The 27,929-nt window shown below is 36.2% G+C and overlaps 1 protein-coding gene across 1 annotated transcript; it reads left to right on the top strand.

The window, feature by feature from the left end:
- Positions 1-245: 245 nt before the first annotated feature.
- Positions 246-27,802, top strand: LOC126832632 (sacsin). Its single transcript, XM_056103248.1, has 7 exons — positions 246-362; positions 6,749-6,803; positions 7,236-7,339; positions 10,386-10,511; positions 10,926-11,073; positions 11,880-13,424; positions 27,798-27,802. Exons 2-7 carry the CDS (start codon positions 6,800-6,802, stop codon positions 27,800-27,802), a joined length of 1,932 nt encoding a protein of 643 aa, XP_055959223.1. The 5' UTR covers positions 246-362; positions 6,749-6,799.
- The last annotated feature ends 127 nt before the right edge of the window (positions 27,803-27,929 follow it).

Below are 27,929 nucleotides of genomic sequence, written 5' to 3' on the forward strand. Positions count from 1 at the left end.
AAAAATGAAAGCAATGCATTCGGTTTTATACATTAAAATTGCCAATTAAACACAAGCATTTACGGGAGCTTCGCCTACTGAACTCCCACTAAGGCGCATTTGGCACAACCTATGATGTATACACCCTTCGCCGGGAAATATCCCATTCCAAAATCCCCCCTCCCACACACATTCACGTGCTCGCTCTACTATTTTACAATTATGGTATGGCTAATCGTTGGTGGGTTGGGCTGTAGTAATGACATGCGCTCTGTCAACTTTCAGTTTATAAATTACATTTAACCCAAGCTACTATACCAGGAACAACACAATAGAGGAATCCAGCACTACCGTTTGGAACCAATATCGGGATCTTTGCATAGGTAAAATCAATTGATAATTCAGTAATGTTATACTGGGTATTATATATCCACAGTGTGTCTAGTTTAAATACACGTAAGCTCGAGGTCAATGTGCATGTATATGTTCATATGCAATAAACATCTTATCTTATCTTATCGCTATCGCCAAGTATATTTTCTATTTGTAATTGATTGTAAAAATTATTTATTTACCACATTGATTTAAGGCGATAATTAGTGTGTGGTAGGGCCTACATTATTGACTATAGATTCAATTATTGGAAAATACTAGATTTAATAATAAAACTAGGGCTATTTTCGTTTTCGTTGTAATGTTCCTATGCCGTAATTATAGTCTCGACAATCCAGCCCCTATACCTTTAACAAGCCGACCTGCATTGTTAGTTTAATTTCAGTGGTGTGTACCAGGAAGCATAAAGTGACATATTTTGTAAAAGTAATACGAATGAATGGATTGTACGTCTATAGTCTAAAAATTGTATATAACCAGAACATATCCAATATTTGACCTGAGGAAACACGATTTCCTGCATTCTGGGCAGTACTAGATAAGTTCAATTTAGTGCCGAGCTTCTGTCGTCTTTATCAGTCCATACGATGTCTGAACGAACCATTTTTAAATCGCCGCAGTCTCTCGGTAAGTAGAATAAACACTTCCAGAATTACAATTTCTATAACTCGATAATTGACAAAGGTTGAAAATTTTGTTACAACAGAGAGCTTTTAAGTGAAACGAAATCAAGAGACTGAATGTCACACTAGGCGATGTGATCGAAGGTCGTGTTGATTGCTGATGGATATTAACAGGACAGCATGCCATTTGTAAAAAGAACGAATTTTCAAAGCAAGGATTTTTCATTTCAAGACACACTACGTTAAAATAGGCCCCACAGGAGTTCATAATGAAACGAGGGCTAGTTTCGTTTTCGTTTTAACCGTAACTATTTACATTGTAATCTCGACTATCAAGTCCCTGTATCTTTTGTTTAGTGTTGGTAAAAGCGAATGGCGTGATATATTTAGTAGAAAACGCTATAGGTGAATGCATTATATAACGTCTATAGTCCCGCGTGCACATAGTGATAAGCTTCTTCCTGTTTTATAGAAATAAAATTAATAGCTACAATGATCACGTGATGGAGGGGGGGGGGGGGCATCTATCACCCTGTGTAATAAATTCAAAACAAATGTAATATTAATATTCTAATTTACGAAAAAACAATATAACCGTTCTTAGGCTATATTACGGCTATATCTTGTACCGAATTAGTTTAATCTTCAAAGTGTTAATATGTATAACTGCTAAATGGATAAGGGAAGTGAATATAACGCATAGCGATGTTTATGTTAGGCATTTGAATATGCCCCTTGTCAGTGATGCAGGACGGAGGGTCTGGCAAGGACAGCTGTCAAGTCGTTCGGATGGGACGAAAAACCGAGGGCCCGTGTACATATTGGCATGCACGTAAAATATCCCTTGCCAGTTGAAAGTCAATATAAGAGTAGGCCTTAGCGCCGCTGTCCGGGCAAGATTTCGCTCATAGCACACTATATGCCGTATTCCCGTCTTCATTAGCCCAGTTCGGAGCAGAACAGTAGGACGTTAAACCCCATTTCATTTCATTTTCATTTGAATATGATTATTGATATTTTGGGCCATTGAAATTATCGAGTGACCCATTGGCTCAACATTGATTGGTTGGTGTTTATCAAAGTTTGATCAAATGTGTTGTTTAACCTGGTACCATTGTGTCGTGTGTGGTGGTTCAGCTTAAAGAGGCAAATATTTTGATATTTTCACCCATATTCAACTCTTTTTTTTTTTCTAAACTATTTGATGGATTCTACCAAATATGGCAAATATGATGTTTATTTGAGAGAAAATTTATACGGTTTCACACTTCTTGAATTCTTGTTGTATTCCTTAGGTGGTTCTCATTTAGTACGTTAAGAAGTCAAAGTTAGTCAACCATTTTCGACATAAACCACTAAATGAATTTAAATAAGGTGTGTTGCTTGTGTGGATTTCTTTAGTTTTATTCTATGCTTTATAAAAGGGACAATTGACAAGTTTTATTTCACTATTAAAGATACATTATGTAAGATTTAGATAAGGAGCTAGTCATTCTTGTTATAATAGTTCGAAAATAGATAATGTAAAATGAACATATTAAACATTTCTTTCAAATTACTTTATTCTGAGCCAATTTATAGCTGATTGTAATTTTGACAAGATATGTGCATTGCGGTAACCATGACACTGGTATATTCGAGACTTACCCTAGCTTTCCCATTTTTAAATTAAATGTTTAATGCCTAGCCTCGATCATCATTACTAAAGTATGTAGGATAAAAACATAGTCTCGATATTTCATGATTATATTATGAATGGAAGTCGAACAGCAAATCGGAACCTAATCCAATAAACATCGCAGGCTAGCGATGCCATCAATAGTTGATTATGATCTGGATAAGTTAATTAATGTCTAATTAATAATTTAGATAACATTTCAGGCCTAAAAAAAGACCTCCGACAGGCAGATTTAGCTCTTGCATAATGTATGTTTGATAGTTTATATAACATTTCAGGCCTACAGAAAGACCTGCAATAGGCAGATTTAGCTCTTACATGACGAAAACTGACGGAAATAATGGCCGCCCCTTGTACGCTAATAGTTTTTAAAACATATTGTATATCAAGGTTGTGGACCCTCTAGAGGCCACAGTTTTTATCCGATTTGGATGCAACTTTAAATATGTGTTTTTATCATAAAGATTTTTTTTATAAACATATTTTATTCACTATAAATGAATGGAAAAGTGGGGAACAGGCAAAATGCCTATGCCAGACCCCTATCCCTATTTATAATACAAATTATATACTAATAATGATAAGCAGTATATACAATATATACAATATGTACAACCCTTACTTAGTTGAATACACCTAAAGTATTATAGTATGTAATAATAATATTAATAACAACAACAATAATAGTTTAAAATCGTTTAGTTAAATTGAAATATGATTGAACTGTTGTAAAGATAAGGTTATTAATTTCGTTTGTGGAGTCATGCAAGCCGTAGAGTAAAGTTTTGCTGTTCTTATACTCATCAGGTAATGTAGAAATCGTTTTTCGTCGAAAAGTATTGAAGTTTGGACAGTGTAAAAGATAGTGTTCGCTATCCTCGAAAAGGTGACCACAATTGCAAGCTGGATGTAAGCGTTATAGATAGTCAGTAAGGATCTGCGTTTCAAGCGATATTTTAGAGACCTCAAACATCTTACTAGTTTTGATACTTTTTTGCATAAATTTCCTATGTGGAAATCCCATTTGCCGTTATTTTGAAACGTAAGGCCTAAATGTTTGTGGAAGGAAACCTCATTTATATTTACAGAATTAAAACTTAGTGGTGGCTTAGTAATTTTCATTTTAGTGCTGATCTTCAAAGTTTCAGTTTTAAGGGGATTAAAGGTAACCAGCCAGATTTTAGCCCAGTCATTAATAGTTTCGAGATCAGTATTAAGAGTATTGGCGCTTGCAATCGGGTCATCGATTTTGAGTAAAAGCGAGGTATCATCGGCAAATAATCTGACAGAGCCTTGGGGGACACCAGCATGGATTACTTTGGCTTCAGACGCAACTCCATTTAGTACTATCATAAAGATCACGCATATTCGAACGTAACTTCCTTGATTATTGCCCCTAATTGGTCGAAACCGTTTAGATATATCACCATTCCACCATAATGATGGTTGAATTGGAATTTTGGGAAAACTGAATTGAAATTGGTGTATAAGTAAGTATTACAAAGGTTATAGACCCTCTAGAGGTCACAATTTTTATCCGATTTTGATGAAAATTACAACATATCTTTATATTCCAAAAGTCGCATCCCTTTTTGATATTTGCCCATTTCAGACCATAACTTTCTGGATTATGGCCCCTGAATGTACAAAAAATCGTTTTTGTTTCTAGCTTGGTCTCTATCCATCTCTTGCAAAATCTGGGCGTATCCTGCCTGGCAGCCACCGGTTCAAATGTGGTGTGGAGCATTGTGGTCATGATAGGATCATGATAGGTTCCTATCGATGTTCAGCCTACCCCGACTTTCCGTACTAGAGTTATACCATCGTTCCGAAAACCTTGTGATCGCAATAAAGGCTTACCTTTTTTATACGCCCATATTGAAATGTGGTCGTATATTGTCGTCGCCCCCGTCCGTCCGTCCGTCCGTCGGTCCGGCGTCCAGAATTGGTTGTAGACGCTGTAGAGGCTAAAGTTAATATCCGTTTGACTTTAAATTTATACACAGTGTTTAAGGTCGTAAGACAAAGAAGCCTATTGATTTTCAGCGATTTCCGATAATTACTGAGTTATGGCGCTTAATAACTTTAAAAAAGTCTTGTGGACGCTCTAGAGGTCAAAGTTAATATCCGATTGAGTTTAAATTTACACACAGTGTTTAAGGTCATGAGACGAAGAATCCTATTCATTTTCAGCGATTTTCAATAATTACTGCCAGATTTATGACCCTTGATCACTTTGAAAAATATTGTGGGCGCTCTAGAGGCTAAAGTTAATATCCGATTGATCTTAAATTTATACACAGTGTTCAAGGTCATGAGACAAAGAAGTCTATTCATGTTCAGCGATTTTCGATAACTACTGCCAGAGTTATGGCCCTTGATCATTTCAAAAAATCTTGTGGGCGCTCTAGAGGTCAACGTTAATATCCGATTGAGTTTAAATTTATACACAGTGTTTAAGGTTATGAGACGAAGAAGCCTATTTATTTTCATCGATTTTCGATAATTACTGCCAGAGTTATGACCCTTGATCACTTTGAGTTTAAATTTATACACAGTGTTTAAGGTCATGAGACGAAGAATCCTATTCATTTTCAGCGATTTCCAATAATTACTGCCAGAGTTATGACCCTTGATCACTTTAAAAAATCTTGTGGACGCTCTAGAGGCTAACGTTAATATCCGATTGAGTTAAAATTTATACTTAAGGTCATGAGACGAAGAAGTCTATTCATTTTCAGCAATTTTCGATAATTACTGCCAGAGTTATGGCCCGTCATCGCTTCAAAAAATCTTGTAAATGCTTTATAGGCTAAAGTTATCATCCGATTGACACAGAGTTTAAGATCTTGAGACGAACAAGTATATTGATTTTCAATGAATTTTTATGTCTTGAACAGCTAAATCCATGATGTTAAAAGTTTCGTATACTAACCGTTGGCATGTGGCAGAACTTTATAAACACCAAACAAATTCTAATGGTTTTCTGATAATTACTTGAAGATACATTATGGGAGATTCGATAACGAGTTGGCAGTTCTCATTAAAATAGTTAAAAACTAGATAACGTAAAGGCAATGTGCTGAGAATTTCATTCAAATTGATCCACTATGAGCCCAGAACTAAGCGAATAAAATTTCCGCCTAGCCTCGTTCATCATTACTAAAGTCAGTACGATAAACAATATAGTCTCGATTATCCATTTAATCGTTAAATCGTGAAGGAAAGTTATGCAGTAAATCGGCTCATAATCCACTACAGATCGCAGGCTAGCTATGCCATCTAGTGTTGATTAAGGTCTGGATAGGTTAATTAATGTCTAATTAATAATTTAGATAAAATTTCAGGCCTAAAGAAAGACCTGCAATAGACAGATTTAGCTCTTGCATAATGTAAGTTTAATGAGTTAAATTGTTATTCTTAATCAGATTTTAATGTTTCATTACCGTAAAAATAAAAAAAATATGAGACAACTCTTGTTGACTGCCCGGACGATTTAGCTGCTGTGGGAGTATGTTTCGTTGCCTGGCAACCTGTCTTTAACGATTATTTTCAAATTTGGTATGAAGCATAGGGGTCATGAGAGGTATGAAGCACCGGGGTCATGAGAGGAGGAACCCTATCGATGTTCAGTGTTCCGGAACCTTCCGTACCAGAGTTATGCCCTCTTTGCCGAAATCATTGTGAACACGATAGAGGGTATAATTGTAACGTTTCATTTTTTGGTGTGGATCATTGTGGTTTTATGAGGACCAATCCTATCAATTTTCAGCATGATATCCTGCTACCTTCCGTCCCTGGTTTATCCCCCCTTTTGTCGAAAATCTTGTTAAAACGATAGACGCTATTTTCGAATTAGTTTGAAGCCCTGATATCATAAGAGGACGAATCCTATTGATATTCAGCGTTCTGCAACCTTCTGTCCTGTAAAGACATGGAGGTGGGGAAAATATAGATTTATGAAATACATGTATGTATGTACATTTGTGTGCGTCAAAATTTGCCGATACTTAACCGCCATTACGCACACCAGTCTCTGGATAGTGTTATTTACAGTGCCATTTATTTTTTTCAGATTAAAGAACAAAAGCACCATTAGTTTTGAGCAGTATATGTAACAGAAATCATGGGTTAGTATATCAATATTATTTTGTGTGTGTGAGAGAGAGAGAGAGAGGGAGAGAGAGAGGGGGGGTTAAAATCATAACTGGTGAAGTCAAGTGGCGTGGTTTTTATCCAACACTTGTGCACGTGACAAGGGTTAGAGTCGCCTGTCTAACCTCGTGCGTTTTCTCTTGGTCCAATATGCTTTCCATAAAGACGCTCACGCGTAAGCGAATTATTGAAATAAAATGGTATCATATGTTAATCCAGAAAAGCCTGCGAGAGGATATTAGTTCGAGATCAACTTCTCATGAAAATAGAAAGCGAGAAAAATAAAAAAAAGTCCGTGCATTACACAATATTGAGGGTTTGTTTTATTCTCCAACAATTTGGTTGAAACTCTTAGAACTCTTGTGCTAACCAACATTAATTGATATTTCAACTCTTTGTTTAATTAGAGGATGAAAGTTCAGATGAAGAATTTTCTGCTATGAGATTACCAAGTCTGATAGATATGTTGAAGAGATTACTGGAACAATATTCAGGTGGACAAATACTAAAGGTAACCATTTCTTCTTTCATCAGAGAATATTGTGAACGCTTTAGCGCCCACATTTATCAGTTTTTATACGCCCTCATTGAAATATGGTCGTATATTGTCTACTCCCCTGTCCGCTTCTGTGTGTTCGTTCACATTTTGTTTTTGAACAATCCACAGGTACAATTTTATACGATTTTTATACGCCCACATGGAAATGTGGTCGTATATTGCCGTCGCCCCCGTCCGTCGGTCCGTCCGTCCGTCCATCGTTCACAATTTATTGTGAACACTCTACAGACTACATTTATCATCTGATTGTTTTGAAATTGATATATGTTGTTTGCATTAGTGAGATGGAGAAGCCTATTTAATTTCAATAACTTCCGTTAATTTCTTCTGGAGTTATGGTCCTTGTTTCACTTTGTTGCACCTTGTGAACGTTATAACGACAAAAGTTATCAAACGATCTGTATGAAATTTATATGCATCATTTAAATTAGTAAAACAAAGAAGCGCTTTGAATTTCAGCAATTTCCGTTAATTACATTTAGAGTTATGGCCCTTGTTTCACTTTGTTGAATCTTGTGAACGCTCTAATGACAAAAGTTATCAACCGATCTGTATGTAATTGGTATGCATCATTTAAATTAGTGAAATGAAGAATCCTATTGAATTTCACCAATTTCCGTTAATTTCTTCTGGAGTTATGGCCCTTGTTTCACTTTGTTACACCTTGTGAACGCTCTAACGACAACAGTTATCAACCGATCTGTATGAAATTTATATGCATCATTTAAATTAGTAAAACAAAGAAGCCTATTGAATTTCAGCAATTTCCGTTAATTATGTCTAGAGTTATGGACCTTGTTTCAGTTTGTTGAATCTTGTGAGCGCTCTAATGACAACAGTTATCATCCGATCTGTTTGAAGTTGATATGAATTATTTAAATTAGTGAAATGAAGAATTCTATTGAATTTCAGCAATTTCCGTTAATTTCGTCTGGAGTTATGGCCTTTGTTTCACTTTGTTGCACCTTGTGAACGCTCTAACGACAAAAGTTATTATCCGATCTGTATGAAATTTATATGTATCATTTAAATTAGTAAAACAAACAAGCCTATTGAGTTTCAGCTATCACCTAAATTAGTGAAATGAAGACGAACAAGCATATTGAATGTCAGCAATTTCCGTCAATTACGTCTAGAGTTATGGCCCTTGATCTACTTTGTTGAACTTTGTGAACTTTCGAACGACAAAAGTTATCACCCGATCTGTATGAAATGTATATGCATTATTTGAATTAGTAAAACGAAAAAGCCTGTCGAATTTGAACAATTTCTGTAGATTGCTTCCAGAGTTACGGCCCTTGTTTTAGTTTTTAGAACCTTGTGAACTTTCAAACGATGAAAATTATAATGGCATCTGTATGAAATTGTCTATTAAATTCGCCTAATTACCTACAAAAGAATAAATATGTGACAACCCTTGTCGACTGCGCGGACGATTTAGCTGCTGTGGGCGTATGTTTTGTTGCCTGGCAACCTATCTTTATGAAATTTGAAATATAGGTTTATATCCCGCCGTGTCTTCGTGGATTATGGCTCCTGATTGTACGAAAAATCTTGTTAGTCATTAGCTTGTGGAAGCTCGATACAGGTCACAATGTTTATCCGATTTTAATGGAACTTGAAAGGTATGTTTTATACCCCAAAGATTTCTGTTCCTTTTCATATTGACGCATGTCGGGTCATAATATCCTGGATTATGGCTCCTGTTGTATGCGGTTTTAGCTTGTACTCTGTCCATCTTGTGCAAAATGTGGGGCTGTTTTAAAAAATTCATTATAGTTATTGCTAAAGTTATGGCACTTGATGCTATAAAGACCAAAATTGTCATCCGATTGACATAAATTTATACACAGTGTTTAAGGTCATAAGACGACCAAATCTATTGATTTTCAACGATTTCCGATTAACTAAACAGCTAAATTCATGATATTCAATGTTTTATATATTAAACTTTAGTATGTGGCAGAACTAGAAGCCAAACAAATTCTAATGATTTCTGATAATTACTTAATAGTTTGTAACTTAGTGCATTTTAATGTTTTGTTAATGTTTTCATTACCAACAATAGAAAAACTATGCGACGCCCCTTACTAGGACGACTAAGTTGCTATGGGCGCACGTTTCGTTGCCTGCATCCTATCTATCTACTTTAAATTTAACTGATCACTGAGAGGACGGGCATTTAACGGATCACTGAGAGGACGAAAATTTAACGGATGAATGAGAGGACGGAAATTTAACGGATCACTGAGAGGACGGACATTTAACGAATCACTGAGAGGAGGGATATTTAACGGATGAATGAGGGAGAACGGACATTTAACGGATCACTGAGAGGACGGACATTTAAGGGATCACTGAGAGGACGGGCATTTAACGGATCACCGAGAGGACGGACATTTAACGGATCACTGAGAGGACGGACATTTAAGGGATCACTGAGACTGAGAAGACGGACATTTAACGGATCACTGAGAGGACGGATATTTAACGGATCGATGAGAGGACGGACATTTGAGGGATCAATGAGAGGAAGGACATTTAACGGATCACTGAGACTGAGAGGACGGACACTTAACGGATCACTGAGAGGACGGACACTTAACGGATCACTGAGGGGACGGACACTTAACGGATCGATGAAAGGACGGAAATTTAACTGATCACTGAGAAGACGGAAATTTAACGGATCAATGAGAGAGGACGGCGTTCATAGAATTACAAACATTTACACACATTGCCCAGGTTTAATTGGAAGAATTATGGGAACATTATAGTAACAAAGGTGACCATTCCTTCTACTTGAGATATTCAGTCATCCCTACCCCCATCCCCATGTCATTTTCAGAAAACAAAGAATCCAATAAAACATGTTAAATATTACCCTTATTCACATTCCGGAATATTTGTGAAAATGCTTTGACAGAATAATTTCAAAATATGATTGGTTTGGCCGTCTAGGTCTAGAAAACATTTTAAAAGAAGTTGTTTATTGCAGGAATTAATACAAAACGCTGAAGATGGTGGAGCTACTAAAGTTAAAGTCATGTTTGTAAATAAACACAATCAGCCATCAACAACTTTACAAATGTGGAAAGAAAATCCAATACAATTTGCCATGAAGGTAACATTATTTATATATATATTTAATTATTGAATATTTTTGTAATATTGGTTTGAAGTAAATACAAGTTCAGTTTTACAAGAATGCGATCTAGTGACAAAAGTTATCAGTCGATAAGCATGAAATGTGTAGTTCTGTTGAGGTGGATTATTCAGAGTTATCCCCCTAGCCACTTATTATAACAATGTCTGATTACTTCTCGATCATGCTGTGGAATCTTGTCAACATACCGGTGGTAGTGTTTAGGTGTGTGTGTGTGGTGTGTGTGTGTGTGTGGGGGGGGGGTAAGTATGAATTTTTAAAAGTATATTTACATAACGATGCACGGAGACTTGCATGGACTGCACGGGCGACTTAGTTGACGTGGTCTGAGTTTTGTTGAACATTGTGAATATTTAGTAGTTTTTAATATAGGAACCAGCACTGTGTGTATATAACGATGGAATATTTACTAAAGAAGACTGGGATGGTATAGCTGCTATACAGTGTAGCGGGAAAGAAAATGAACCCCTTAAAGTTGGACGATTTGGACTTGGATTTAAATCAGTTTTTCATATTACTGGTATCTAATTTATTATATTTTTTAAACTTTATATAAATTAACTCATCCACAAGAACGTTTAATACGCCTATGTTGAAATGGGGTTGTATTTGATTAAATCAGTTTTGCAACACGAAGTAAAGATATCATGAATGAGGATGCCTGGGCAATGGATTCACTTAAAAACTGCTCTTTCTCCTTGTTTTTTGATATTGTGTTCTAAAACGAACTAAAGATATCATAAATGAGGATGCCTGAGCAGTGGGTTCGCATAAAAACTGCACTTTGTCCTTGTTTTTTTTTTATATTGGCAGTGAATCCACTGCTAAGGCCTCCTCGTTTATGATATCTTTAGTTCATTTTACAAAACTGATTTAATCAAATGTGTTTTGGAGACATTCTGTAGATATACATCCATAAAATCTGCTTTTTGTAGATGTACATATCCATTAAATCTGCTTTTTTTAGATTCAGGTTTGTATATCGAAAAACAAACTAGTTGTTTTTCATAATTCGCAAATATAGAAAAACGAGTTTCATTTTGTAGAACCTTGTGAACCATCGAACGACGAAAATTATTATCTGTATGAAATTGTCTTGTAAATAAATGCCCCCAATTATCTACAAAAGAATAAATGTGCGACAACACTTGTCGACCCCTCGAACGATTTAGCTGCTGTGGGCGCATGTTTCGTTGTCTGGCAACCTATCTTTGTGTTATGATTTATTTTTTAATGGTTTATTTTTCCCATTCATATGAAATTACGATCTTTGTCCACAGGCAGTAGAATACTAAACTGTAGTAAATGTTGTCTATTTATTCACAGATACTCCCCTCATACTAAGTGGAAATAAACTGATGATAATAAACCCAACGGCTAATGTTTATGATGTTGTTATCACCAAAAAACTCAGAAAAATAGATGAAAAAAGTAAAAAGGAAATGCTCAAATTAATGTCTGGAATATTTGGATTTTCACCAGAAGTCTTTCACCTTCAAGATGGTTTCAATGGCACAATATTTTGGTTTCCACTGAGAACTGTTGAGTCAGATTTGTGTAAAACCATTTATGATGAGAAAAAAATTCGTGACATTTTTCATGGCTTCACATCACTTGCACCATCAATTCTACTGTTCTTAAAGAAGATCGAAAGTATAGAAATTTACGAGAAGAAGTCTACGATCCAGAAATTGTTTGAAGTTTGTCTTGACGGTGATGATTTGTTAACGTTAAGACAAGAGAGGAAAGGCTTTGTACAGGATATAGAACGCTTCAATGGACAGTTTGCTTCTCAACCAATTAAAAATATTTTAAGACCAAAAGTGAGATCTGAAGGATTTAATTGGCTAAAAAAGGAAACCTCAGAAGACGAGTGGTTAGTTATCAATCATTATCATGGTGGTCATGTTAGTGCTGAATTAAAGGAACTTGTTGAAGATGACGATTGGCCTTATAGTCCTTATGTAAGTATCGCAGCATGCTTGTCTAAACCAATCACAAAAGGACACGTTTTCTGTTTCTTACCTTTACCTTTAGAAGGTCAGAGTTTAACTGGTTTACCAGTGCATGTTAATGGATTCTTTGCTTTGAGCCAAGACCGCCACCATGTAAGATGGAACACTTCTGAACAAGATAGAAACAACAGCCACACAGAAAAATCAATCCTCTGGAACCAATATCTGGTAAAAGAAATTCTACCACAAGTCTACACCAACCTGATATTACAGCTTATAGATGATGAAAAGATCAGGTCACTGCCATTAACCAGTTCAGAAAGAAGTCAAAGAGCAGATGTAGTTTATAGAACTTTACCAAACAGTAAAACTGTAACAGAAAATTGGAAAAATTTAATTGATCCTATTTTCCAAAAGTTGTATTCTACAGCATGTATATTCACTAAACGAAATGGAGGAATATGGGCAAAACCACAAAATACAATCTTTACAAAACCTCAAGACGAAAATATGGTAGATTCAGTTGAGCATACTTATCTTCTTTGTGGTAGAAATATCTCAAGGCCTCCCAAGTTTATTTTAGATGCATTTCGAAAACATGGGCCAATAAACTTTATTTCTGCTGAACATTTAAGAGAAGAACTCTTACAGCATCCAGGAGTTTACAGCCAAATTGACTTAAAGGTCAAATTAAATCTGCTTCATTATATTTTGGACAATAATGTTAATTGCTTACAAGGTTTATCGCTTCTACCGCTAGAAGATGGTAATTTCTCTACGTTTACAACTGGACGTACTGAAACAGTGTATATTTTTAAGGATGTTGATGACATGAAGATGTTTCCTGGACTAGAATCCCTTTTTGTCAAATCAGAGATAGGATCAGATTTATATCACATGATTTCCTCTAAAACAGGTAGGCATTGTCTTTTGTTTTTATTGTCTTTTATTTATCACAAGAGAGACACTGCAGATCATGTCCAGAGCAGTTTTTAAATATCCCGCCATGCTCAATTTTCTAAAGAAGAAACAAAGCTCCGAATTATTTACATTTATAGTTCGTTTTATTGATAAGCTCAATTTTTGCAACATGCATGTTTCAAATTTCAAACGAGGTCACATTCAGAAATTAGAAATGTTCATTTCGTACATGTTTGATATAGAAATTAATACCACCTTGATCTAAAATGTAAAGCTACATATGATAACTTAAGACTATAAGAATCTTTTCCTATTTTGCAGGTGAATTTAAGATAAAGATATTTGATTTCTATGACTTCCCATACCTCATAGATCGGTGTATAACGCAAAACCAGTTGCAGGGAGCAAGAGTAACAAAACCATTAAAAACGTGGCTACGTAAGGTATGGACTTACATTGGCAAACACAAGGAATTAAGTAAGAAGAAAATCATTGATCACCTGTATTTATTACCATGGACAGACCCTAGAACATCTAAAGAATTCCTACAAAGGCTGTGTGAAATAGCAATATCGGCATCATATACAGGCTTTGATTCCCTGAATAAACCGCTTTGTGGAGCTTTAGAGAAGTTGAATATAAAGGTATATAAATCATTACCAGAATATATAGCTACTGTTGTAGTTGGTACATTTGTAGAATATCCAACACCAGGGGGTTTGCTTAATTGTTTGAGGAGAATAACACAAGATGGTCAGCATATTGATAGAAGTGTCCATTTCTTTAATTCTACAGCTACAGCCTTAGAAAAAGAATATCTTATCATAGGATTAAGTACCATGAAAAGTATTTCTGATATTAGAAACCTTCTAAGAAGACTTCATTTATTTTCACTAAGCCCTGGTGCTGAGATCAATATTTGCTTGGATGCTGTTAATGATATATATGTATATGATGGACGAAAGGAACTAGAGATCCCTATAAAGCCTCATCCACAGCTGATTGAGTGTTCTGGTAAAATGGTGGAGGCAGTACATGTGGCAACAAAACTTGGAGCCAGCCATAGAACATTTACAGAAATAATAACGAATATTCTTTACAATCTTAGTACTGAATCTGTTTATTCCATGGATGATACACTCAAGTTTATGGATTATTATATTAGAAATATGAACATACTTGCAGATGACCAACAGAAGATGGAGTTAGCGAGATATATCAAATTCATACAGAATGAGACAGGCCAGTACTGCTGTGCATCAGATCTTTTTGATCCGAAATCTAAGCTTCTTCAAGATCTCTTTGGTTATTACAGATCAGTGTTCCCATCTAACAGATATGATAAACAGCTAAGTAATCTGAAAAAACTTGGGTTACGAAGAGAACAGGAAGTAACAGATGATGAAATCTTGAAAACGGCAGAACTAATCAATGGAAAATATCAGAATAACGTAAGATCACCAGATTTAGACAGGACAGCAAGGGCGCTATTGAAGTATTTAAATGTATATGAAGACAAATTTAACACTAACACACTACGGATTATGAGTACTCTCACTTGGTGCCCAATTATGAACAGACGACCAAAGGGGTACCCAGAAAAGTTGAATTTTGCTGGCGGAGAACAACCCAATTTACTGAAAAAACCTTGTGAGCTCATTGACTGTAAATATGTTAATCTAGTAGGCGGAGAGCAGTTTATCGCTACAGAAGACATGCCTTCTTCCTTAAGTGAATTCCTGATTCAGATATCAGCTGTTGCAACTTCAGTTTTTAATCAGCTTTTAACTGTATCGAAGAGTTATTATCCAATATCTATGAAAGAGCATCAACAGTTTATGTCAGTTTTATCAGATATTTATGAATTTCTGGGTAACTATAGAATTTCCCGAACAGCAGTACAACAAAAGAGGATTGTCTGGACCGGCTCAGAAGGCAAATTTCAGAGTCCAGAAAATGTTTGGTTGAATAAAAAACAATCGGATATTCCTCTTCAACCTTACATGTATTCCTTACCAGATGATTTTTGTAAACTGTTAGACTGGTTTTGTGGATTGGGTTGTGAATCTGACCAGTCAACCATCGTCTTGTTAAAGGTATTGCACAAGGTTAAGGAAAAACATGAAAATTATGGACTACAACCAAACTCTGCAGTGAATAAAGATTTGTCTCTTGTTATCCAGATTGTAAATACTTTAGCCAGTTCTCCAGAAGATTTAAGTGAGGATATACTTTTACCGATTTGTTCCGAATCAGATGATGTCCTTCAACTAAGACCAGCACAGGAATGCACTGTTTGCAATGAAGATTGGTTGAGTGATTTAGTTTCAACACAAACAGAATCCGATACAATTCATTTCATCCACAAAAGAATTTCTAGAGACACGGCTGCAATATTTAAAGTTCCAGTTTTAACTGACCGTGTTCTAAAACATGCTGAACAATTTGATATGGACTTTGGTCAAACGGAACCTCTTACCACTAGACTACACAATTTGCTCAAAGACTACACTGATGGATTCACAATACCCAAAGAGATTATTCAAAATGCTGATGACGCTGGAGCTACAACTGTGAAACTATTGTATGATGAAAGGACAGTAACAGAAGCTCAAACGTGTCTGTTTAATGAAGGCATGATTCCATGTCAAGGGCCAGCCTTCTGGGCATATAATGATGCCACGTTTACTAAAGATGATTTTATAAACATAACCAGACTAGCAGGAGCCACAAAGAAAGACGATAGTATGAAGATAGGAAGATTTGGTTTAGGATTTAACTCTGTGTATAATTTGACTGATGTTCCGAGCTTTCTTTCTGGAGAAACATATGTTATATTTGATCCACATAAATCTCATCTTGGAAAAGGTGGGTTAAAGATGAATCTCAATTTTCACGGGAACCAATTAATGCGACAAAAAATGAAGGGACAGTTTTATCCATTTGAAGGTATATTTGGATGTAATATATTGCATAAAGACGGAGTCCATTTTAAAGGCACATTGTTTCGCTTACCACTCAGAAATTCTGAAGAAGCTTCTAAAAGCGAAATAAAAGATATGAGCTACTCGAAATCTGAAATGAAAGAGTTTATCAAGAAGATAGAAGAAGGGGCAGGTAACTTACTTCTTTTTACACAGCATGTACAAGAGGTTGAACTTTATCATCTGGAGAAGGGATCGGTAGCTGAACACCCTAAATTGTTAATGAAAGTATTAAAGTCATCGAATCGTTCTGGACTATCTGTTCTGAAAACCTTAGCTGAAGCAAGAGAAGTTGGCTCCAATCCGCAGTTATCCGAGACCATAAAGATAGCACTCCATATTACAAAACACTCCAAGAATATTTGTGGTGTAACTGAATCAGACTGCATTGTGTCCTATTTGGTTAACTGGAGTTTCGGGAAGGGACGTTCACTACTTGAAGCTAGTAGACCACAATTTAAAGGTCTTCTACCAGTAGCCGCTACAGCGGTTAGTAATCAATGTTTACGGAATATTCAAGGATTCTACAAAGAGTCACATTTATTCTGTTTTCTCCCTCTTCCAATTGAGTCCAAGTTACCTGTCCACATTAATGCTTCATTTGCTGTTCAGTCCAGTAGACGTGAATTAGCATGGAGGAATGAAGATGACAAGGAATCAGAATGTGTGGAAGACACGTGGAATACAGTTCTACTGGAAGATGCTGGAAGTCAGGCTTATTTACATATGCTCACTAACATGGCTAAACGTCTACCGCCAGCCGAATACTATAGATTATGGCCTTCTGTATTTTCCCATCCTAAACATGATAAGATATTAACAAGGGAAGTTTACATTACTATTTGTAAAAGTCACTTCGCCGTTTTCCCTTCAATGGAACGAGTTGTGTCCCTGAATCATGCCTTGTTTCTTTGTCCAGAATTAAGAACAAACGAAGAAGTAGGAAACATAGCATTTAAAGCATTGCTGCAAGTTTTACTAGATTTTGAAGAAGCTACTGTTGTGGATTTGCCCCCATCCCTGTTGGAAAACTTCAAAATATCAGGATGTGAAAAACAAATAAATGAAAGAATAATATCAACCGTGTCCTTTTACAGGGGAATAGTTTTTCCTAATCTGAACAATCCGTATTGGTCCAAAGAAGAACTAGACAAGATTCTAGTGTACGCTCTATTACTGAGGAAAACGGAATTGCACGATCTAATTTCATCCCATAAATGTATCCCAACCAAACCAAATGGACGACGAAGACAACCCTCGAACCTAATACATCCTAGCGGAGAACTTGCCAAGCTCTTTGCTATAGAGGAGGAATGTTTTCCAGAAGATATTAAAATGAGCGTGGGTCTATCCACGTCTGATAATCCACTGGAAGTTTTAGAAAGTCTTGGTATGAAAATAAATGAATTGGAATGGCATCTTCTGCCAGAACGGATAACATCTGTTCTACACACAGAATTACTGATAAATCGAGCTATAAATGTTTTAAAATATTTGGCATCTACTGTTTGGTATGGGAATAATGAAAACGTAAGATATAAAAATTGCCCACCTGCTATTTGCAATGTCATTTCTAACTTAGAGTTCCTGCCAACACAAGATCCACCCGGGGATTGGAAACTACCATGGTACGGTTGTAAGAATAAAGCCAAGCTGTTTGTTTCACCTATAGAAGGATATCTTCCAGAATGTAGTTATCTTGTAGGATGTATTCAACCAATAGTTGATGCAAATAAGTATAAATATGACCGTAAAATTACTGATGTACTGAAATGGTTAGGAGTTCGACATTTGCATTCCGGAATAGATCCGACGCTGGTGATAGAAAACATGTTAACAATATCAAAGTATTACGTGGATTCTGGGTTTAAGGATGACATGTACTATAAGGTAGATGCTGCTCTCGGAGAAATTTATGAATATTTACATAAAGTGATTGCGGGTGACAACGAAGAACTCACCATGTACATTAAACAGGCATTAGAAAATGAGGCAGTTATTTTACATGAAAGAACATTAAAAACTTCTGACAAGATGGTGTTGGAATTGAGACATAATCTATCACCCTATCTGTTCAAAGTAGACCCAAGATACAAGCGGTTTAATGACTTATTTAAAATTTTGGGTGTTCGTGCAGAATTGACTTCATCCATGCTTATTGATGTATTGTTGTTTATTTCTGCGGAAAAGGGAAGTGCTAAACTTTCACCAGATGAAATAGACTGTGTTAATACACTTTGTAATGAATTTAAACGAATATATAATCAACAGACAGATTTGATTTATGAAGACTTGTTTAAATCGATCAGACTGCCTGATGAGGAAGGCGTGTTGACGTTTACAAAAGACCTTTATTTTGATGACAGTGAATGGTTATCAGACATGCTGAATGTTAAGCATCTCCATAAAAGCTTTTCTCACAATGTTGCAAGATTCATGGGTGTCAAATCAAAACGATCACATGACATTGAAACCTTATCATCCCCTTTATTTTCTGAATTTGGTCAACACGAAGATCTTACAAACCGCATCAAACGTATAATACAGGGCTATCCATGTGACGAATCTATACTTAAAGAGCTGTTACAGAATGCTGATGATGCAGGGGCTACAGAGGTGATTTTCATAAAAGACTTCAGACAACTTCCATCAAAACGTCTGCCGTATGATAAACTAAGTCAGATACAAGGGCCGGCATTGTGCGTATACAACAACAGCTGCTTTTCTGAACGAGATCTGAAAGGTATACAAGATTTGGGTTCAGGAAGTAAAAGTGACGATGTGCTTAAAACTGGTCAGTATGGAGTGGGATTTAATGTTGTTTATCATGTTACAGATGTCCCATCGTTCTGGTCCAAGGGTGGCGAAATTGGAGATGTAATTTGCTTATTTGATCCTCACTGTAAATATCTACGTAGTGCCACTGAAAAAAGGCCTGGTGCCAGACTTAACGTTTCTGGACTTACAGGAAGATACACAGACTTTATGGAAGGTTATTTGCCCAAATTTACAAATACGTTGGATAAAGGAACATTATTTCGTCTACCACTACGAACAAAAGACATGGCAGCAACTTCCAGGATAAGGTGTGAATACACTACATCAAAGGATATTGAAGAAATTATGACGCACATCAAAGGACAGATATTTCCATGTATGTTATTTCTTGAAAACATCACGAACATTAAGATAGCTTCAGTTACCCAAAACGGAGATTTAAAAATTGAACATGAAGTAAGTTCAAAAATGAATGGGGAAGATACACAGAAACAGAAAGAATACAACAACTATCTGCGTGATCTATCCCATAAGATGGGGGATTTACAACCGGACACATTAAATGCACCATTTGAAATAAAAATAACCCTAAACTTGGAAGAAACTAAATCTAAAAAACTTGAACAGTTTACCATTGTAAAAAGAGTGGGATTTTCACCTGAATCTAAATTTCCAGAAAAACTGAACAAGGCATATAATAAAGGCATTGTTCAAAAATTGCCACGGGGTGGAGTGGCTATCAATCTCTCAAGTGAGGTAACCGGAAAGGCATATTGTACCTTACCACTTCCCATTGAAACAGGTCTTCCAGTCCATATAAATGGACAATTTGCTTTAGATCACGAATCCAGGCGGAATTTATGGTGCGACCTGGATTCCGTTGAAGGACAGTGGAATGAACATCTAGCGAAATATGTCATCGTTCCTGCTTACATTTCAGCTCTTAATTATTTTAAAAATTATCTTTTAGATTACGGAAAGTCGTTGCAATTGAAAGAACTAATCCGTCAAATTGAAAAGCGTTTCCCACTCATTGACAAAGCCACGGACGTATTTTGGAGAATTGTAACCGCGGAATGCTATCAGTGGATGGCAATAACAGAATGTCCGATGTTTCCAGTAGTTACAAACAGTTCCAATAACTTGTCTAGTATAATATGGGTTAATGTACAGATTGGAGATGATGGCTACTTTGCTGGATGTTTTAACACTCTTCAATATTTTTTTAACGAAATTGGAACACAGCCAACATACTACAGATCAGTAGGGATCAGCCATCAACCTTATGTCGGCATTTTCGAGGCCAAGTCGGTAAAAGATGGTGAACTAAGAAATATTTTGGTGGATTTGGGTATGATGATATTGATCTCCTCTGAAATCATACTAGATCAATTTAAAAAGTCAAAGGTTGATGTTCAGTCTTCGACACCAGAAAATGTGTTGCGGTTTTTGAAATCATATTCAGAGAATGAACTGTGTGACCGGTGCATAGTGGGTAATTTACCATGCCTCATATCAGATACAGTTTTTAGGAAAACGGAAGCCTTAAGTTTGGTATTAGAATTTGTGATGAAAGGTATAAATGATGACAATGTAAATAGTTTGTACGGAGCTCCCCTATTGTTAAAACAGGACAATACCGTAGACGTTTTCAGTGTAAACAGTGCAGTTATTGCCTCTAAATTCTGTGACCTTTTACCTGAACATTCATCTAAATTTCTGTCGTCAGAAATATTACATTTAATGAACACATTTATAGACTCGTTTAATCCGTTATTAAAGTGGAACTTGCAAGGCTTTTCAAATTTAGCGAAAATGTCTTCAACAAAAGGAATTTGTCTTAATAAGATTGTACCATGGGATGGTAGTACACCTGTCAGTGAGGATTGGCTTTTAAGGGCTTGGGAATTTATCAGTCACCATTTACCTGTGGATTTAACAAGGAAAGGGTTAATCTTCAATCTAAGTCCCATAGTTGAGTTTTCTTTATTACCGGTTAAAAGAGGTGAAATAATATTGTTATATCCATTATCCCTTGCAGACCATATCTTAAATGTTATAGCTTATGGACAAATCAGTTCTTCCAATCAGAAGACAATTAAAGTATTGACTGAACTCGGAATACCAACCTTAACAACTACTTCAACATTTATAAAGCGTAAACTTGCAGTTACGATAGATAATCCTTCAGGTATCCTGGAATTAATGATAAAGAACATAGACTGTATGCTTTCCATAAACGCTAAACAAGTTGAACATCTATGGAAATATTTCAGTACCCATGTGGAAGATATTAACAACATCCAAAAGATTAGAATATTGCCGATTTTCCAGTCAACTTATGGTCGTATGATATCTCTCGACGGAGATAAAATATACATATGCCTTAACGATTCATACCCAACTGTTCCTACAGAAGGCCTGCACCATTGGTCAAATGTGTCAAATATAGAGATTCTACGATATAACCGTGATCTCCACGTACTGTATGAACGTATTGAAGTGGAGATTACAGAACCTTGTTCGCTCTATATCAAATATATTTTAAGGAATTTCCATTGTTTCAGACCTGAAAACCAATTAATTCACTTAAAGTACATTCGTGATCATCTTCCGTATAATTGTGCCTTGATTTCAGAGCTGAAGAATGTCCAGTTTGTACCTTATAAGGGAAATGTGTTGACCGCTTCTAAATTTTATGATAAAGAAAACGAAGTGTTGAAGGCTATGGGGAACCATCTCCAGTTCCTGCCTTCGCCATTTGATCAAGACAATTGGAGGAATTTCATGATCCAGGCAGGTTTGAAAACCGAAGTTTCTTCAGAAATGTTTGTAACTTTTGCCAAAATCATCGAACATGCTGGTGTCAATGCTACTAGTACCGAGCAATCACGCACACTTGTCCGTCATTTAAATTACAGAGAAGATGCGTCAGATGAAGAATTTTGTAAACGAATAAAGAAGATCAAATTTATTGAGGGCTTTCATTTAAATAGCACTGACTTCAGAAGTAAGATTCATCACCAGTATGGCTGCAGAGAGAACTTCATATGTTTCAATGGTTCTTTCGAAAGCGTAAAGACTAATTTAGTTTGGACCGAATCAAATATTCTGCCACCATGTATTATGCTCTCGAGCACCTTTCTAGGGATTAAAACAACTATCAATCCAAATAATTTTATAAACCATTTGACTAGAATTTGTGGTTCTTTGACAAATGGAAATATTTTGAAGGAAATTGACAAACAACCAATTATAAACCTATTCAAAGAATTGTATCAGTACATTAATGCTAATGTAGAATTGAAGAGTATGCCAGAGCTTAGAACTCTTAATTTAATATTTCTACCAGATGAAAGAATAATGGTTAAAACAGCCTCTCTATTAATTAAGCCGTTTAGAGACGAAACCATTAAAGGCCATATTTATGATGTTCCTTTTGAGTTTGGTTATTTTTGTACACTATTTCAAGAACTCGGCGCATGGAGTTCGGCAGTTCCCGATTTGTATCTTGGAGTTCTGCGGAATATTTGTACACAGTGTCAAGGTAAAGAGCTCGATCCAAATGAATCTACTGTTGTCAAAAGATGTACGGAACAGCTCATAAGCTTATGGGAGAAAAATACAGAAACCGAAACTTCTATGAATGAAAAGTACTTATTTCTACCGAACAGAAATAGAATTTTGACAAAGTCTACTGAATTGGTTATGATTGATAATATGAGCATTTACCGGAGAGTCGAAAATCTAACTCTTCCATATTTCATAGGGTTTCGTGAGATGACTATACATGTAGGTTTAGACCAATGGACGATTCATAATCATTTTCCTAAAAAGTACCAGATGAAGCCATTAAGTAAGGTCGTAGAAGTAACAATTACACCGGAATGCCTGGAAAATGCTCTTCCAAACACGACATTTACGAACAAAGTTTCTGGCATGTTAAAAAATGAGCATGTGTTGAAAGGGATAGCGCGTTTGGTGCGACACAATACAGAGAACCATGGACAAACTATTGACGTTAAATCAAACAGTCTTCTGGATGAAGGGATCCAAACTGTGATAGATATTCAAATATTTGAAGTGGTCAATCTTATGACTCATCTAATACATCAAGACCAAGCAGTGCCAGGAAGTGAACAGTCATGTAAAATTTACTTTCTAAAGCAACACAGATCAGAGCAATCGTCATATTATACTTTGTTTGTTGATAAAGAAAGGTCGAAAGATAACCTCAAAGAATTTCATCATAAATTATCTGAACTTCTTCGACGGATATTTAATATTGATATCAGTGGGGATTTTCGGGATATTTGGAAGAAGGTAGTAAAGGGAAAATCGCATGAAATCGAGTCGTATTTGGATGACCGTGAGATAAAAACCTCAGAATTTATTCTGAGACATATGTTATTTCCACCAGTCGGTACCATCATACCCGAAAGATTTCACTGGCTGTTGGATAACAGTTTCTGTGATTTTGATGAAGGAGAATATGTTGGATATGAAATTTATGATCCCGATATTGAGGACATAAGTGATGATAGAAACACCGTGGATCCCCCATATTATATATACGCTACTATTGTGGAGAAAATACAGGCAGAAACTGATACTGAGTTTGCTATATATAGTATTGATGTAGGAGAGGAGGAACCCATCCAAGCTAAAGTTACAAGACTTTATAAATTCCACCGAAACAACACAAGTACCTCACGGGAATTGGTCCTGAGTGAAAGGGAAGAAGCAGAACCACAAATAGAAAGTAATAGCGATAATTTAGACACTCAGACTGTATTGCGGGATATACGACGGAACTTGGCGCGAGCATGGGGACATTCAGATGAGAGTGAAAGAAGAAGAGTTCTTAAACGACTTTTGTTAAGATGGCACCCAGATAAAAACCCACATAATGTTGCGCAGTCAACCGAAATCACGAAACACATATTAAACTATGTGGAAAGATTGAATAGAGGCCTTAGTTTAGATGAAGAATCCGTTCCTGATGATGAAACAGATGGTACAAGAAGATCACAACATAGTCGTTCATATGAACAGTTTTACAGCAACGTGTATTCGACAGGTAGAAATCACGCACGGTATTCTGAAGAACAAAGATCCAATAGACGATATTACAGTGATAATAGTTTCCATAGATCAGCTCGAGATGAACCAAACCCATCACCTGGACAAGCAGCACGATGGCTGAAGCAAGCAGACTGGGACTTGAATGCAGCGGAGCAATCTCTATCTAGTGGCGCAAACACACATAACTGGATATGTTACAAATGTCAACAGGTATGTATGTTCCTGTGTCTATGTCCTTTTAAAAGGATTGGAACAATTTAACAAATAACTTAAAAATGAAATGAAATGAAATGGGGTTTAACGTCCTACTGTTCTGCTCCTATACTGGGCTAATGAAGACGGGCATACGCCATACAGTGTGCTATGAGGGAAATTTTGCCCGGGCAGCGGCACTATCGCCTACTCTTATATCGAATTCCAACTGCCAAGGGATCTTTTACGTGCATTCCAATGTTTACACAGGACCTCGGTTTTTCGTCTCATCCGAAGGACTAGACAGCTGTCCTTGTCGGGCCCTCCGTCCTGCATCACTGACAAGGGGAAACCACGTCGGAAAACAAATAACTTAAACGCTCTTAAGAAAGTTGCTTATAACTAAACCGTCAAGAGAATATTACTGCATTATACTATAAAAAAACATTTAAAAACTTTGTGAAAACAGACTATTTGTTATAAAAATATATAACGCACCACAATAACAATATTTTTATTTGTATTGATTCAGTCGGCTGAAAAGGCTTTAAAAGCTGTATGGTATAAAATAGATGCAAATAAAGTGAACCAGAACCATAATTTGAATCGTGTTGCCAGTGGGTTACCATATCCTAATCTTGTACAATTAGCAGCAAAACTACAGTCAACCATTGGAGAACATACCCGAATGAGATATCCTGACACAGTCAGTTATCCCAGGATTCCACATGATGCTTATAACGAAAGCCATTCCACCCAAGCCTGTAGATTAACACAACAGATTATCAGCATATCAACCGAATTAATTAGTAAGAATAAGTTAATTTATTTGATCATTTACCGAAATAAGTTATGCATTTTATCAAGCTATGGTGTAAGAACTTTTCAAGGGTCATTTTAGCATTTGAATATTGGCACCTATCATTAGCAGTTATAAAATAAGACTGAGTAATTAAACGATATTATATCAAGCCCCAATGTTATTTTAATCCCATGTCAATAAGATGGTTTAGACCAAAATAATATGTCGTCTCATTCAGCATTACGGAACGCCGTAGCTGTTCTGTGTTGAGATGTCTGTTAACTGGGTGTCTTGTCTTGTTAAAATGGTATCGTATCTTCTCAAGTTACCATATGTCCATGGGCGTCACACATGGTTGTTCTAGGGGGGTCTGAATATATTTGCCCCCCCCCCCCCAAAAAAAAAAAAAAAAATTTTTACATAGTAGGCCCAAACTCCTATATATTTACAACAATTATTAGGATTATTTAAGATTCTATCTGTATAAAACCTGTGAATATCCCAATATGGTTTACATTGCTAAAATAAAACACAGAGAGAATCATCCTGGAAACCTGTGTGAAGTGAAAAGTAACCGTGTTCCATAAAATTGTGTCTAGTTAGCCCGTCAGCAATATTTTGTTAATTTTTTTCTGTCACTTATCAGAGTGAATCGCATGTAGGTACCCAAAAACATTATTGCCTAAACCAAATATTTATCGCCCGCTCAGCCAGCCACGTAACCATAATGCTTGCCTGGGCCAATCAGCGAACGAGTTGTGTAGACAGCATGGCCACATGGTGTTTGTTTATAGTTTTCAGGGTTTTTTAAAAAAAGGGTTAGGGTTAGGGGTTAGGGTTGCGCCCCCCCCCCCAATATATATTTCACGGCTACGCCTCTGCATATGTCTTCCATACGAACTATCTAGTGTTATGCTATCTTGTGGTATCTTGTCGTTATATTATGTTTAACTAACATGATATCCTGTCTAGATACCATGCTAACTTCTGTACGTGGCGTGTTATCTTCTTAAACGGACATGCTATCTTGTCCAAACACTGTGTTAACTTGTTTAAATGGCGTGTTATCTTGTCAACTACGTGAAGTGTTATTTTGTCAAACTGTCAGGCTATCATCTTGTCAATATACTTTGTTAACTTGGTAGCTTGCCAACGTAACATGCCCATTTAACACGATATATTGACAAGATAATCTTTTAGAGTCATTTAGTAACTGGATAGAGCAATACACAAAAACACATACTTCTGGAAAAACAAATAAATAAGTAGCTGGTTTTCCATAAGTATGTGTTGTTGTGTATTGAAAAGATAGTTTTACAAGATAGCACGGGCAGCGGCACTATCGCCTACTCTTAAATCGAATTACTACTGTCAAGGGATCTTTAAAGTACACACCAATATGTACACGGGGCCTCGGTTTGTCGTCCAACCCGAACGACTAGACAGCTGTCCTTGTCATACCCTCGGTCCTGCACCACTGACAAGGAGAAACCACGTTGGAAAATCTGGATGATCTTTCTCGGTCTAGCGAGCCAGCGTCTTACCCACTTAGCCACCGTGGCTCCCCTTGACAAACAAGTTTATGTAGACGAGTTGACAAGATAGCAGAACAGTTTGAAGATAACACGTCATGTAGAGAAGTTAACATGTTATTTAGACAAGATATCATCCTCGTTTAACATAATATAATGAACGAATGAGAAGATATTATAGTTCGCGAGGAAGATATCTTGGTAATTTGAGGAGAAACAATAGTATTTTAATAGGACAGGACACTTAGTTAACGAGACAAGACCCTCAGTTAAAACGACATCTCGAAACGGCTCAAGATAAGACAGCTATGGCGTTCCATAAGCATGGCTGAACGGAGTTGATATTGTGGCCAATTTATTGTGGGGCACCTAGGCAACTTTATCCAGTCTGCCTACGAAATACGATACAGCAGTTTGTGTCAGGATGAACACATTCGACAAATAATACAGTTTTATTTTAGTAATCAATCAATGGGGGGGGGGGGGTAATATAGGCTATGTCTGTTCTCCAATCCCTATTCAAATATAAATCTTAATCAAATATCATTTAGAAAAAAAACAATGTTGCTGTCGATTTGCTTGTGCTCGCAGGCTAGTTATAAATCCAAATTTTAATAATATTTTGTGTACTGGATTATTGTTGTGCTGGAATTAGGAAGCTCGTGTATGGTATTAAAATTATCTAGAAATTGCCCCTGTTTTCTCCCAAGAATTATTCACTGTTCATATAAATATTTACACGAACGGCAAAAGAGGGAGATTTAGTCTACTAACAATAAGCATGCTAATGTTACCTTTTTGTACAAACAGTGCACAATGGCAAACGTAATACTTCTTAATAATGTTACATTCTTTTGACAGATGGCTGAAAATCAATGTAAAGAGAAAACAGATAAAAGGCCAGATTTAACATGGAGTGTGTACATTGAAAATGTATAAATTGAATTTTCCAATACTTTAAATATTGTAATCAAAATTTTATTTAAATATTTTAGACTAGGGATAGCAAACATTTTATACAATTTGATCACAATACGAATTCACTTTAAAGTGTGAGCACGAAATAATGAAGTAGCTAAAAATATTGAGTCGGTTTACTGCCTTACTTTATTATTATCAGATGAAAT

This window comes from Patella vulgata, chromosome 9 (assembly GCF_932274485.2).
Source record: "Patella vulgata chromosome 9, xgPatVulg1.2, whole genome shotgun sequence".
NCBI lineage: Eukaryota > Metazoa > Mollusca > Gastropoda > Patellidae > Patella > Patella vulgata.